This window comes from Dasypus novemcinctus, chromosome 10 (genome assembly GCF_030445035.2).
Source record: "Dasypus novemcinctus isolate mDasNov1 chromosome 10, mDasNov1.1.hap2, whole genome shotgun sequence".
NCBI lineage: Eukaryota > Metazoa > Chordata > Mammalia > Cingulata > Dasypodidae > Dasypus > Dasypus novemcinctus.
The window spans coordinates 106,376,661-106,391,029 of NC_080682.1; the positions used below are offsets into that span (position 1 = coordinate 106,376,661).

At 38.5% G+C, this 14,369-nt stretch overlaps 1 protein-coding gene across 1 annotated transcript in view; it reads left to right on the top strand.

Annotated features, from left to right (window-relative positions):
* The window catches only part of PPME1 (protein phosphatase methylesterase 1), a 123,633-nt gene that overhangs the window by 98,177 nt on the left and 11,087 nt on the right, over positions 1-14,369 (top strand). The window contains exons 7-9 of the mRNA XM_058305940.1: positions 5,686-5,776; positions 10,694-10,759; positions 13,887-14,010. Coding sequence (XP_058161923.1) covers positions 5,686-5,776; positions 10,694-10,759; positions 13,887-14,010 — 281 coding nt within the window. The remainder of the gene's footprint in view (positions 1-5,685; positions 5,777-10,693; positions 10,760-13,886; positions 14,011-14,369) is intronic.

Below are 14,369 nucleotides of genomic sequence, written 5' to 3' on the forward strand. Positions count from 1 at the left end.
CCTGAGAGTGGGGTATAAGCGCCACAGGCAGAAGAAACTCAAGATTTTTTGCCAGGTCTCTTTTCTTTCTAGCACCCTCGTAGATGACCCAGAGATACCCCACACACACACACTCTATGTGTATCTTGAGGTGCTGGCAGGGAGGAAGTCTGTTCTCTTCTTAGATACCATTGCCAGGAGAGTTTTCCCCACCTGACATCTCTCAGGGGAGGAGAGCCCTTCTTGGCAGCTAGGAGGATCAATAACTCACAGTTTGCTGTTTTGGCTTCCTCCTCTCTGTCCCCGACTCTCCTGTTAGTTTGTGAAGTGGTGTCCTGGTCTGCTGTAACTCAAAGCAGATCATCGAGGCAACTGTAGACTTCCTCTCGGTTGTTTTAGTAAGAGCTAAGCTTTATCTGCCTACACCGTCGGCCATATTCCCACAATCCCCTCTGTAATGTTTTATTTTCTGTTTCATTCATGTTGAAGTATGTCCTTCTCTCTTTTATAGTTTTTTAAAATTTGCATTATATAATCAGCATTTTTCCATGTCATCAAAAACTCTTCATAAATAATGTTCTTAATGACTGTCTGATATTTCAGTCATATGGATGTCCCCCTAACTTTATCTGATCTTTTTCATATTTCCTAGAACTGTTTAGGCTATTTCCAGTTTTTCATTATTATGAATAATATTTTTTCTATAAATCTTAATCTGTGTTTTGAACTTTTGGGAAGATAGGCTCCCAAAAGTGGAAATACTAGATCAGTAGATATGGACATTTTAAATACATCTCATATTTTGATTTCCAAAAGGTGTGACCATTTAGCTTGAATCAGAAGAGTCATAAGGCCAAGCATATGACTAGATCTTGTACTTTGTCACATGCCAAATAAGTGATTTTTTTGAGCCAGGAAAAAGTACAAGTTGAACATTGTCTTTAAAACTGCTGTGCTAACTGGAAGTCATTTCACAATCAGTTAAATGATAATAAATAGGTTATAACACTTCCTTAATACTTTATGTAGATACCAATGTCTAAATTAGAGACTACCAGAGATCTAGGCAGCACTTCACTCTTATACTGAGATTTTATATATACATATGTATATGTATATATATATGTATATGTATATATATAAATATGTATAAATATTATATATGTTTTTTAAATTAAAAGTAATTTTAAAACATTTGTGTGAGCAAAGAACAAGAGAAAAATCACCATTTAAATTCTTTGTAAAGGTAGAATCAGTATTCAAAAATAATCTGAGCTCAGGAGTCTGCCCCAATCAAGTTGGCAGAGTAAGAAGCTTCAGAGCTCTATCTCTTCACAGAATCCTTGAACAACCAGTAAAAACTGGCAGAAACATCTTTCTTAAAGCTCCAGAAAACAGCTAAAGGATTGCAGCAACAGGGCAAGTGCCAAATTAAGAAAAGGCCACCAAAAGTGATAGGATCTCTTGGTTCCCTGACCAACCCGATCTGCATTCATTCACTGACCCATGTTCCTAGTGTGGGTCCCTTACCTTTGGGCACATACTGGTTTCATGTATATCTGTCCCAGTCTCTCTGGTGGTGGCTTGAAGGACTTGTTGTCCCACAACTTGCCTTGCATATAGTAGGTGGCTCACAAAGCCTTCCTATGTAGCACTTTGGGAGACCATTTAAGAGGCTGCCTGGGGTAAGGAATTGCTGGTTATAGGGCATATAGTGCAGTATCTGGACCATGAGGAAGCTATTTCCTAGTGAAGAGGGGAATTCCTAGGGCCAAACATGTAAGCCCAGAATAAGAGGCATATGTAAATATGTGCAAAGGACCAAGGAGGCCCATAAGTTTTGGCATGGAGCTGACCTCCAAAGTCATAGTATGGATAAGCTCTGAAGGATTGCATTCATACAGGTCAATCTACAAAGACTGGGAAAAGTGTTTTCTTTTTTTTCCCTTTTTTTCTTTTTTTGTTAGCTCCTGGAATTGAAGAAAGCACTTTCATGACTAGCTTGATACAAGCTTACAGAACGGACACCTCAGTGTGTAAAGTCCAGTGATAACACATTAAAATATTAAAATGGCCATTTTTCAGCAAAAGATTGCAAAACATTCAAAGAAACAGGAAAGAATGTCCCAGGCAAAGGAGAAGATTAAAGCATTGGAAACTATCAGCTAAGCAGATTTGGCCCAATGGATAGGGCATTCACCTACCACATGGGAGGTCCAAGGTTCAAACCCAGGGCCTCCTGACCCATGTGGTGAGCTGGCCCATGCACGTGCTGATGCATGCAAGGAGTGCCCTGCCACACAGGGTGTCCCCCATGTAGGGGAGCCCCACACACAAGGAGTGCGCCCCATAAGGAGAGTCGCCCAGTGTGAAAGAAGTGCAGCCTGCTCAGGAATGGCGCTGCACATATCGAGAGCTGACACAGCAAGATGACACCACAAAAAGAGACACAGATTCTGGGTGCCACTGGCAAGAATGCAAGTGGACACAGAAGAACACACAGTGAATGGACACAGAGAGCAGATAACTGGTTTAAAAAATCTTTTAAAAGAAAAAAACTACCGGTGAGGAAGACCAGACTGGGACATAATCAGATAAATACTTTTTAAAATGTGCTTAAATATGCTCAAAGAGATACAGGAAGACATCAGCAAAGAACTAAAGGAAATCAGGAAAATGATAGATAAATACAAAGAGAATAACAACATAGAGATGGAAATTTTGAAAAAGGAACCAAATAGACCTGAAGACCATAGAAACAGAAATGAAAAATTCCCTAGAAGCATTTACAGCAGATTGGAGCTTGCAGAAGAAAGAATCAGTGAACTTGAAGATAAGACAATTGAAATCATTCAGTGTGAGGAGCAGAAAGAAAAGAAGGAAGAAAAATGAACAGAGGCTGGGGAACATGTGGGACACCATCAAGCATACCAATATACACATCATGGGAGCCCCAGAAGGAGAAGAGAGAAAGGGACAGAGAGAATATTCAAAGAAATAATGGCTTAGGAAGTGGATATGGCTTAAGCAGTTGGGCTCCTGCCTATCATATGGGAGGTCCAAGGTGTGATTCCTGGAGCCTCTAGGTGAAGGCAAGCTGGCCTGCATGTGAGTGCTGACCCAAGCAGAGAGCTGGCATGGCAAGACGATGCAACGCAAAGAGACACAGAGGAGAGACAATAAGAGATGCAGCAGACCAGGAGCTGTAGTGGCACAAGAGATTGAGCACCTCTCTCCCACTCTGGAAGGTCCCACGATCAGTCAGTTCCCGGTGCCACCTAAAGAGAAGACAAGCAAATGCAGAAGAACGCACAGTGAATGGACACAGCAGACAGGGCTGGGGGTATGCGGGGGAAGGGTGGATAAATAAATAAAAATAAATCCTTAAAAAAAAAGAAAGAAAAGAAATAATGGCTAAACACATCCCAAATTTAACAGAAAAACATGAATATGCACATGCAGGATGCTCTAGGAACTCCAAACAGGATAAACCCAAATAGACCCACCCACAGGTTAATATAATTAAACTGTCAAATATCAGAGATAAGGAGAGAATTCTGAAAGCCAAAAGAGAAACAGTATATCACATACAGAGGAGCCTCAATAAGATTAAATGCCAATTTCTCATTAGAAACCATGGAGGCAAGAAGGCAGTAGAAAGACATATTTAAAGTGCTGACAGCAAAAAAATTGCCAACTAAGAGTTCTATATCTGCTAAAACTGTCTTTCAAAAACAAGGAGGGATAAAGATATGTCCAGAAACTTTGTCACCACTATACCATCCCTACAAGAAATGCAGGTTGAAAGGAAAGGACACTTGACAATTGACCAAAGCCACCTGAAGAGGTGAAGATTTCTGATAAAGAAATTGACATGGGTAAATATAAATTCCAGTACTATAGTACTTTTGATTTGTAACTACTTTTTACTTCCTACGGGATCTAAAAGGTAAATGCATTTGGATGCCTAATGTACAAATATCTCATTTAGGACAAGAACTGTTATACATAAATAAAGGTGGCGGGACAGAGGGGTATAGGAACATAGTTTATATATACTATTGAAGTTAAGTTGGTATCAAAGCAAATAAGATAGTTCTAGATTTAGGATGTTAAATTTAAGCCCTGTGGTAACCACAAAGAAAATAGCAGAGAATATACAAAGTCATAGAGATAGAAATTAGGGTACAGGTTACCAGGGATGGAAGGCAGGAGCAATGGGAGTTATGCAAACTGAGTGATGGGTGTCTGTTTTGAGTGAAGGGAAAGTTTTAGTAATGGATGGTAGTGAGAGTACTGTAACTTTGTGAATGTAATCCCACTGGATGGTATTCTTGGGAGCAATTGAGATGGGAAGATTTATGTTGTATATATGTTTCAACAATTAAAAAAAAAAGAAAAACTAAAGAGATAATGACAGTTAAATACAATACATGATATTGGGTGGGATCTAGGAATGGAAGAGAAAAGGCTCAAAGGGACATTTCTTTAGACATTAAAAAATTGGAATGTAAGCTTTATAACAAGGTTAAATTTCTTGAACTTGATAATTGCACTCAAGCTGATTTATATATTCAAATGTCCTTGTTCATAAAAAATGAACACAAAAGTGTTATGTGTTCAAGGAGTATGATTTATGCAACCTGCTCTTGTTCAGAAAACGAATGGATGGATTGATGGATGGAATGATACAGCAAAAGTGCCCAAGTGTTAGAATTGGTGGACCTGGGTGTTGGGGTAGGGGAGGGGAGCATATGTTGGATTTCTCTGTACAGGGATTCTGTTGTTTTTTGTACTGTGCTGTAAGTTTGAAATTATTTTAGAATAAAAATTTACAAAATTAAATAATCTGTACTTATTCTTCCTTTTAGATATCCCCTGTAAGGGTGTAGATAAAGGCTAATTCTTGATGACTCTGATAAGTGTGTTTCCAATCCCAAGAATGTCCTCCTTTGTAGAACCTAGGATTCGTCCTACCAAAATTAAATTTTTTAAAAATTTTCTGAGAGGTTTTAGAGCTGAGATTTTTATTATATCATTATGTATTAGTTATCTATTGCCACCTAAGAAACTGCCTTAAAATCCAGCAGCTTAAAACAGTAAACATTTATTATCTTACAGTTTTGGTGGGTCAGGAATTTGGGAGTGACTTAGCTAGGTGTTTCTGGCTAGGGGTTCTCATGAAATTGCAGTCCAAATGTTGGTAAGGGCTGTAGTCATCTGAAAATTTGACTGTGGTGAAAGGATCCACTTCCAGGATGTCACTCAAATAGCTGGCAAGTTTTGGGTGTTGTCAGGAGACCTCATTTCCTTGTCATGTGTACTTCAAAGGATTGCCTAAGTTATCCTTATAATTTGACAGCTGGCTTCCACCAGAATGAAAGATCTAAGAGAGAGCAAGGTGGAAGCTGCCATGTATTTTATGACCCAGCCTCAGAATTCACATTACTGGTTATACAAGTCAGCCCTAATCAGTGTGGGTGGGGTCTACACAGGGAATGAATACCAGGGAGCAAAAACCATTGGGGCCCATCTTGGAGGATGGCTATCACATCAGTGAGTTTGGGTTTTCTAAACTGCATAGTTTTTCCCACAAGCATCACTGAGTTCTCTTCATTGAGGGAAGATGTATATAGATGACTCAGTAGGTATAAATGCCCAGAATGTTAATTGCTGTGGTGAAAAAAAAATTTTTTTAACTTCTAGGTACAGCCATGGATGCACTTAATAGCATGCAGAATTTCTTGCGTGGTCGCCCTAAAACCTTCAAGTCTCTGGAGAATGCCATTGAATGGAGGTAACTACAAATCTATTTTATTTATTTTAAATGTTTGATTGTAGCTTCCCTTTTTCATGAGCTCAAGCATTAAGTTCAGAGGAATAAATTCAGTTTCCAAGCCTTAGTTTTATTGTAATAGCATGAGTGGAATCATTTTTGTGATGAACAGAATTTTTTAAATACTTGTGGATATATTATGTATCATCTGCTCTCTTACTATTTCCAAATCTAAGGTGAGAGTTTGGACTTGACTGTCTTTAAGCCCTCTTCTACTTGTGATCCCCTTTTGTTGTAGATTCATTCCAGATAAAATGATGGAGTAACAGAGAGGATGGGTATAGATTCCTTTCCCTTGGGTAAATAATCTCAGCCTCTAGCTTTCATAAAAATCACTGACAGAATTGTCTTTGGTTTCCATTTAAGTAAAGGTGGCCAGTTATTAATTTATTCATTAATTCAATCATTGATTAAAATTTATTAAACACTTTGTGCAAGAAGATGAAGACTCAAGAGATGAGTAAAGCACTCTCCCTTCCTCTAAGGAGATCAGTTTTGGAATAAAATACCTTCACCTTCCTGTCTTCCCACCTATTCTTTGAAATTTGTCTCCAGTCCTTTCTCCACAACTTCTCTAACTCCCCTGAACCTCCCTGGTCATCTCTCAGTAAAATTCCTAGTGATCTTTAACTCTGTATTGTATTGTACTATTTACCGCCTAAGTCTTCCAAACCTCCCTTGATGGATACACACATATTATTAATTTTCATTAATGTAGGTCTTAATGCCATTCCTGCATATTAAGGGCAGGAGCTCTCCTCTGTTTCTTTTGTACTTTTGCATAGCCATACAGCATACTGCTGGCTGCTCCAGCAGGCAGAATGTATCTGTTTATTGAATCAGAGATATGAAATGGAAATTTAGGACCTCCTAAGTATATCTTAGGAAGTATTCCTAGGACATAGGTTCTCTCATGTCAGAATATGGCTTTCCAAAACTATGTTTGTGTTTGATGAGGTTGTTTCTACTACCCCTTCCTTATTCATTACTGTGACAGGATTCATGTTTTCTCAGAAACACAAAAACTCTTCCCATTTTGGGCAGCTATAGCATTGAGAATGCAGCTGCTCCCAGCTTGGTATGTATGTCAGGCATTGTGCCTGCTTCCTCAGTAACAACCAGTGAGAAAATTATTCCAAATCATCTTAATTTATTTGGTAAACTTTTTTTTTTTAAATACCTAAGGTAGGGAAACGGACTTTGGCCCAGTGGTTAGGGCGTCCGTCTACCACATGGGAGGTCCGCGGTTCAAGCCCCGGGCCTCCTTAACCCGTGTGGAGCTGGCCCATGTGCAGCGCTGATGCGCGCAAGGAGTGCCGTGCCACGCAGGGTGTCCCCCGCGTAGGGGAGCCCCACGCGCAAGGAGTGCACCCATAAGGAGAGCCGCCCAGCGCGAAGGAGGGAGCAGCCTGCCCAGGAATGGCGCCGCCCACACTTCCCGTGCCGCTGACGACAACAGAAGCGGACCAAGAAACAAGACGCAGCAAAAAGACACAGAAAACAGACAACCGGGGGAGGGGAGGGGAATTACATAAATAAAAATAAATCTTAAAAAAAAAAAAAAAAAAAATACCTAAGGTGTGTCAGTACCTGATCTAAGATCTAGGGATCACTCAGTCTCACTTACCATCATCAGAAAACAGGACACAAACAAGTAAACATATAAATACAACATAATGAAGGAAGCACAGGAGGTACAGAAGAGGGGTACCCCATCCAGCCTGGTGGTCATGCTAGGCATTCTCTTTAAGGAGTTAGAGTGCCAGGTGCAGGATAGGAAAATGGTTCTGTTTGATGTTTAGAACCCACTTTCTGGACCTGTGAATAAAAAAGAATGCCATGAGATGTGGTTGTTAATTTTGTTGTGTACTTTGGTAGATATCTGAATCAAGTTTATGAGTCATGGGCATTTTGGCTGTTCCAGTTTGTTTGTTTTTTTAAGGTTGAAATACAAGGCCAATACTATTTTATTATGTAAAGATTTAAACTGAGTAGATTTCCTGCTTTTGCTCTCTTGGTTTTCCTAATGAGGTGCAATAGGGACAGTCATTAAGAGCCTGGCTTTGGAGTCTGATATAGATTTGAATCTTGATTCCACCATTCTTGATGCTTTGAGGAAAGTAATATAAAAGAAGGAGTAGGGGAAAGGGTGGTAATGGAACTGGGAAATTGGTTAGGAGACTCTTAAAATAGTATAGCAGAGTAATAATTGTGAGCATAGACTAGGATGGCGACAGAGGAAGTGATAGATTTATAGTGTATTTTGAAGGTACATTTGTGTGTGAACTGATAGCACTTGCTTATGAATTGGGTGGGTAAGAGAGAAGGCTCAAAGATGACTTTAGGTTTTTAGCCCAAGAAATTGAGTGAATGGTAGAGACAGGGAGAAATAGATTTGGGAGCAGGTAAGGGGATGGATATCAGATATTTTGTTTAGATAATCTAAAATGGTTATTAGACATTAGATAATCTAAAATGGTTATTAGACATCTAAGTGGAAATGTTAAGTAGGCAATTGTATTAGAAGAGGTAATTATAGTTAGAAGAGGTTGGGCTGTCCTCAAATTGGAGAGCCATCATCAAACGGATAATAAATAAAGGAAAGAGGGAAGTGGACTTAGCCCAGTGGATGGGGCGACCACCTACCACATGGGAGGTCGGTGGTTCAAATCCCAGGCCTCCTTGACCCGTGTGGAGCTGGCCCATCTGCAGCGCTGATGTGTGCAAGGAGTGCCATGCCACACAGAGGTGTCCCCCGCGTAGGGGAGCCCCACACGCAAGGTGTGTGCCCGTCCCCGTAAGGAGAGCTGCCCAGCGCGAAAGAAAGTGCAGCCTGCCCAGGAATGGCACCGCACACACGGAGAGCTGACACAACTAGATGACACAACTAGATGACGCAACAAAAAGAAACACAGATTCCTGGTGCCGCTGATAAGGATAGAAGTGGTCACAGAAGAACACACAGCGAATGGACACAGAGAGCAAACAATGGGGGGGATAAATAAATAAAGGAAAGAGATTGAATGCAATCGCCTAGGGATTTGATACAGATAGATCTCAGAACTGAGCATTGTGCATAGTTCATAACATTTAGTGCTTGGGAAGAAGGGAAAGATCCAACAAAGGAAACTGAAAAGGCACAGTTGGTAAGGGTGAAGGAAAACAAAGAGTATAGCACGGGTTTCTAGAGGGAGAGAGCAACTGTGTCAAATAATGCTGAGAGATGAGTAAGATGAGGGCCAAGAAATGATCACAAATTGGCAAGCTCTTGGTGACCTTGACAAAACATATTTCAGAAAATAAGTAGGAGACAAAAACCTGTTTGATAAAAGGTGGGGAAAGGATGGGAAGTGATGAAGTGGATAAACCCAGTAAAATTCTTTTGAGGCGTTTTGTTGTATAAGAGAGAACTGGGGTAATAGCTAGTAGGGAATGTGAAATTAAGCAAGTTTTTAAAGACTAGATAGTATAATATGTTTATGATACCCAGTAGAGAGAAAAATTGCTAATGTAGGAGAGACAGGATAACTGAGGGAAACAAGGCCCTTTCATAAACAGGAGAAGATGGATAATAGACTAGCACCCACAGCTGGCCTTGAATAAGAACAGAGAGACATGTCATATATAAAATAGGCATAAAGGCAGAAGAATGGAGAATACTAGTGGATTAGTAGGTTCATTTGGTGGTGGAAAGATGAGGTAGTAGTTCTCATTGCTTCTTTTTATCATTAAAACTAGAAAATAATTTTATATGGGGGGGTACTTTAAAATTTTGTACGATTTTTTAAGTTAAAAAATGAGGTTTTTAAAGAAATAGGTTTTTCTGGTGGTCTGCTTTAGGCATCATTTCCAGTTCCCCATGTGACATTCAGTCTTTCTGCTATGCCCTTAGGTATACTTAGGTAGACAAATGTGAGAGGACTAATCTGTGAAGATATCATTTAAGCTCTATAATTTGGCATGTGAGGCCCTCTAGGGCCCCTCAATCCTCAGGTTAGATGAAACCTTTGGGAAGCCTTCTCTAACCTCCTCTTTCAGAATAAGGTGCTTCCTTTTAACCTTGTCTTATTATATTAAAATTATCAGTGTCTCTCTCAACCCATTGAATTATTTGCTTCTTTTTTTAAAAATTTATTGAAGTATATCATTCATACATAAACATACGTAAACAATAAGTGTATAGTAATAGTTGTGAACTTACAAAACAAACATATATAACATCATACAGGATTCTCATAACTCACCCTACCGCCAATACCTTGCATTGTTGTTAAACCTTTTTAATTAATGATTAAAGAGCATTGTCAAAATATTACTACTAACCAAAGTATTTTCCCCCAACCCACCCTTATCTTTATATCATTTATATATGAACATACATAAACAATAAGTGTATAGTAAAAGTTGTGAACTTACAAAGCAAACATTCATAACATCATACAGGGGTCCCATACATCAACCCTCCACCAACACCTTGCATTGTCGTGAGCCATTAGTTACAAATTATGAAAGAATGTTGTCAAAATCTTACTACTAATTATAGTCCTTATCTTACATTTGGTGTATTTTCCCCCCTTCCCACCCTGTATTTGCTTCTTGAGCACAGACCTGGCATGTGGTATCCTCTTGGAACATATTTGTAGAATTCAGATGGCTGTGATACCATTAATTAATTTTTACCACCTGGTTTTATAGCCACAATAGCCAGGAGGGGAATAGTGGTAATCTCCATAGCAAGCAACATTGGTAACCAAAACCCAGAGTTAGATTATTTTTTAGTGGGTCTCACAGAATCCACAGAATTATTCATTTGATTCTAATGATGTGATAAGATGGATGTTTAATAACCTCCTCTCCTTTCTTACTTTTCTTTCCTAGTGTGAAGAGTGGTCAGATTCGAAATCTAGAGTCTGCCCGTGTCTCGATGGTTGGCCAAGTCAAACAGTAGGTCTTACTTTTTCCCCTTGGGCTGGTAAGAAGCTGAAACTTTGTGAGGGAATTACAGATTGTTTTTCTTCTCATACCACCATTCTGATGAATGCCTTCATTATTTGAGATAATTTTTACCAGTGAACTCAAGATGAACCAGCCATAGATTTTCTCTTCTCTTCCCCTCTCTTCCCTACTCTTCCCCTCTCTTCCCCTCTCTTCCCCTCTCTTCATTCCAACACCAGTTAGTGCCTTCTGGATAATACTGGATTATCTTAGTGCATAGCTCTAGGTGTTAAGAGGTGAAGAATCCCAGAGAATAAATATTAAAAATTAAGTGTCCACTCTAGGAATGGCAGCTATCGTTCTATGGTTTTATTCTAGTAACAATCTCCTTCTAAGCTAAACCTGGTTGTTGGGGAATTATAGTATGAAAGCTCTGGCACAGTCTGAGTGAATCCCAGATTCTAATAGTGAGCTAAAATTATTTAGCCCAATTGATCTTGATGATTGGGTTACACGAGTCCTGGATATTTCTATGTAGTTGCAAAATAAACTTTAGGTGAATTGAGAAAACATTGCCCAGCAGAAGAGACAGGAGCACAAAAGTTAGATGACAATAATAATGGCATTATTGAATGCCTACTGTTTGCTGGGTACCATGCAAGGTAATTTATATCACTGTGTCATTTTTTATAAAACTTATTATGGAAACATTTCAAACATACAAAAGTAGAATAATATAATGAACCTCAATGTGCCCATTGCCCATTTTCAGCAATTGTTATTTCAAGGTCAGTCTTGTTACTACTAATCCCTAGTTACTTCCCCTAAACTTAAATATTTTGAAGCAAGTTCTGGACACATTTATAATTTCTTCTGCTAAGATTTGAGAATGTTCTAAAAGATAAAAATTCCTTAAGTTAACCACAATACCATTATCATGCCTGGAAAATTTAACAGTTCCTTAATATCATCAGATACCAAATTATTCACACTTCTGATTGTCTCATACTTTTTAAATACTTTATTATAAATTGATATAGCATATATCTTTTAATCTATAGGTTCCACCTCTCTCTCTCTTTCTATTTTTTTTTTTTTTTTTTTTAAGGAGGTACCAGGGTTGAACCCGGGAACTCATACATGCAAAGCAAGCACTTAACCACTGAGCTACACCCGCTCCACCCTCTGCCCATTTTTTTTTAAAACTTACACTTTATTTGTTGAGTAAATCTGATTGTTTTGCCTGGTTGTCTCCTGTTATCTGGATTTGCTGTTTGCATCTTCAAAATGTAATTTATCATGTTCCTTTATTATATTTCCTTATTTCCTGTAAATTATTAGATCCTGAAGCTTGATCAAGTTCAATTCTGTTTTTGTTGTTTTCCCTTTGATTTTTTTGCAAGAATAGTTTATAGGTATTGTGTACTTGCATTAGGAAGCATATACAATCTGATTATCTCTTTTTTAATATTAGCAGTCACCGATAATCATTATCTAGATCCATTAATTCACTTGCACTATCTTATTTAATCCTCCATTACCTCGTCAAGGTAAGTATTGTTTTATAAGTGAGGAAATAGATGTTCAGAGAGATAAAGTGACTTTCTCAGGATCACACAGCTAATAGATGACAGAGCTGATATTCAAACTCCTGTGTACTTGACTTCAAGGCTTATATTATGGATTTTATTCCTAAAAGGGGCATTTGAGTAATAAAATTAGGCAGACAGAATGTAGAGGCCTTGTAGAAAATGAGACTGCCCACTTTTCAACACCTGAATATTTTGAGATCTGACTTGTGTGAAGACATTACATGGCTTATTGCAGGTATTTTGTGATTTTAAAATTTTATTTCAAGTGGTATTTCTCTTACTATGTAAATGCAAGTATGCAAGTGACAGTGTATGCATTTTAATTTTTACATAAATATTAACTCCCTGCCCTTTATGAGCTAGGTGAAATTGCCTTCAACCTCCCAATCAATGGGAGTCCAAAGCACATATTGCTTCTTTGTTAAACTGCTTTCACCTAGATGCAAAACTTGATTCCTCAAGTTCCACCCGAAAAAAAAAATTAATAAAACATTTTTTAAACATACTTTTCACTGAAAATTTGGTAGAGGAGATAGAAAAGAAGTTACTATTGTTAAAAATCTACCACTGTGAATGAAGTTTCACTGACCCTTCCATTTATCCTAGTCTCTCTCCTTTTTTTTTTTTTCATCTTAAATTGGTCTGTCTCCTTTTCTCCCTTCTCTCCTTCCCTTTCAACCACAAAATAATGAATTCCTCTCTCTCTCTGAATCAGAACAAGCCTTGGCACTAACTGCTACACAGACCTTTGGGATTTTTATCTCTAAGACTTCACAGTGTATTTTTCCAGCATTCTCTCTAAAAGGAATTATGATGCCATCTGTTCATATCATAATGATTTTTCTACCTCATTACATAATAAAAAGATAAAGCTTTTTAGAGGGATAAACATTAATAGGTTGGATCATATGTTTTAATCTCCAAGGCTCAGCTGCCCATGGTTGTAATTGCCAGTTTCTAGAGCTAATTAAAAAGTAGAGGCTTTTTACCATCTATTTGAGCTTTGTTCTGTTACAAGCAGGGTATAGCAGAAAAGCACCATGCTTTAGAGTTAGTTGGGCCTGGATTTGCATCCTAGCTTCATGCACTTAGGAGCTAACTTCCCAGGGTTCTTTCCAAGGATTGTTTTGAAGATTGTATTAGATAATGTCATTAAATCTTTTGTCAGTGGAGACGGGTATGGCTCAGTGGTTGCGTGCGTACTTCGTGTGTAGAAGGTCCCTGTTTACTCCCTGTTCCTCCTAAAAAAATTTTTTTTAAATCTCTTGCCACCATTCCTCAAGAAATGTTTACTACTTTCCTATGAGTCAGTATTGGTGCAAGAACTAGAAAACCAACCCTTGGTTATAGACATGCACTGCTAAGACCAGCCATAGTCCTTGTCTACTTTTGAACATTTAAAAATGCACCTTTCACATCCTTCTCCAAGGAAAAGTAGGAAGTTTAGCTAATAATTGATTAAAAGCAGCTATAAGTATCAGTATCTCTGAGAAAGTGTGTATAGAAAAGAGGTATGTGATAGTGCTTTTTTAAAAAAAACTTAGGTGTGAAGGAATTACAAGTCCGGAAGGCTCAAAATCTATAGTGGAAGGAATCATAGAGGAAGAAGAAGAAGACGAGGAAGGAAGTGAATCAGTAAACAAGAGGAAAAAGGAAGATGACATGGAGGTGAGTGAAGGTCTGCATTCTTGGAAGGATAGGGTAGGGAATGGTTCAAAGTGTGTACTTCTCTACCACTGGGGTATTTTAGAGGGCAAAGACACTATCATAAGTGATACTTAAGTTACCTATCATATAAAACACTTGTTGATAGTTCTCACGAACTGGAACATAAAACTTACAGTGTATAATCTACCCTCAGACTGCTTTCTCACCTCTGTACTTTGTTACTGTGGTTTCTCTCATGCGAAATTCCCATCTCTTATGAGTCCATCCTAAGCCCGTCCAGATCTTTCAAGATATATATCTCCTTTGGGAAAATGTCTGGCATCAATTTCTATCAGTCTCTCTCTGATACAGCACTGAAG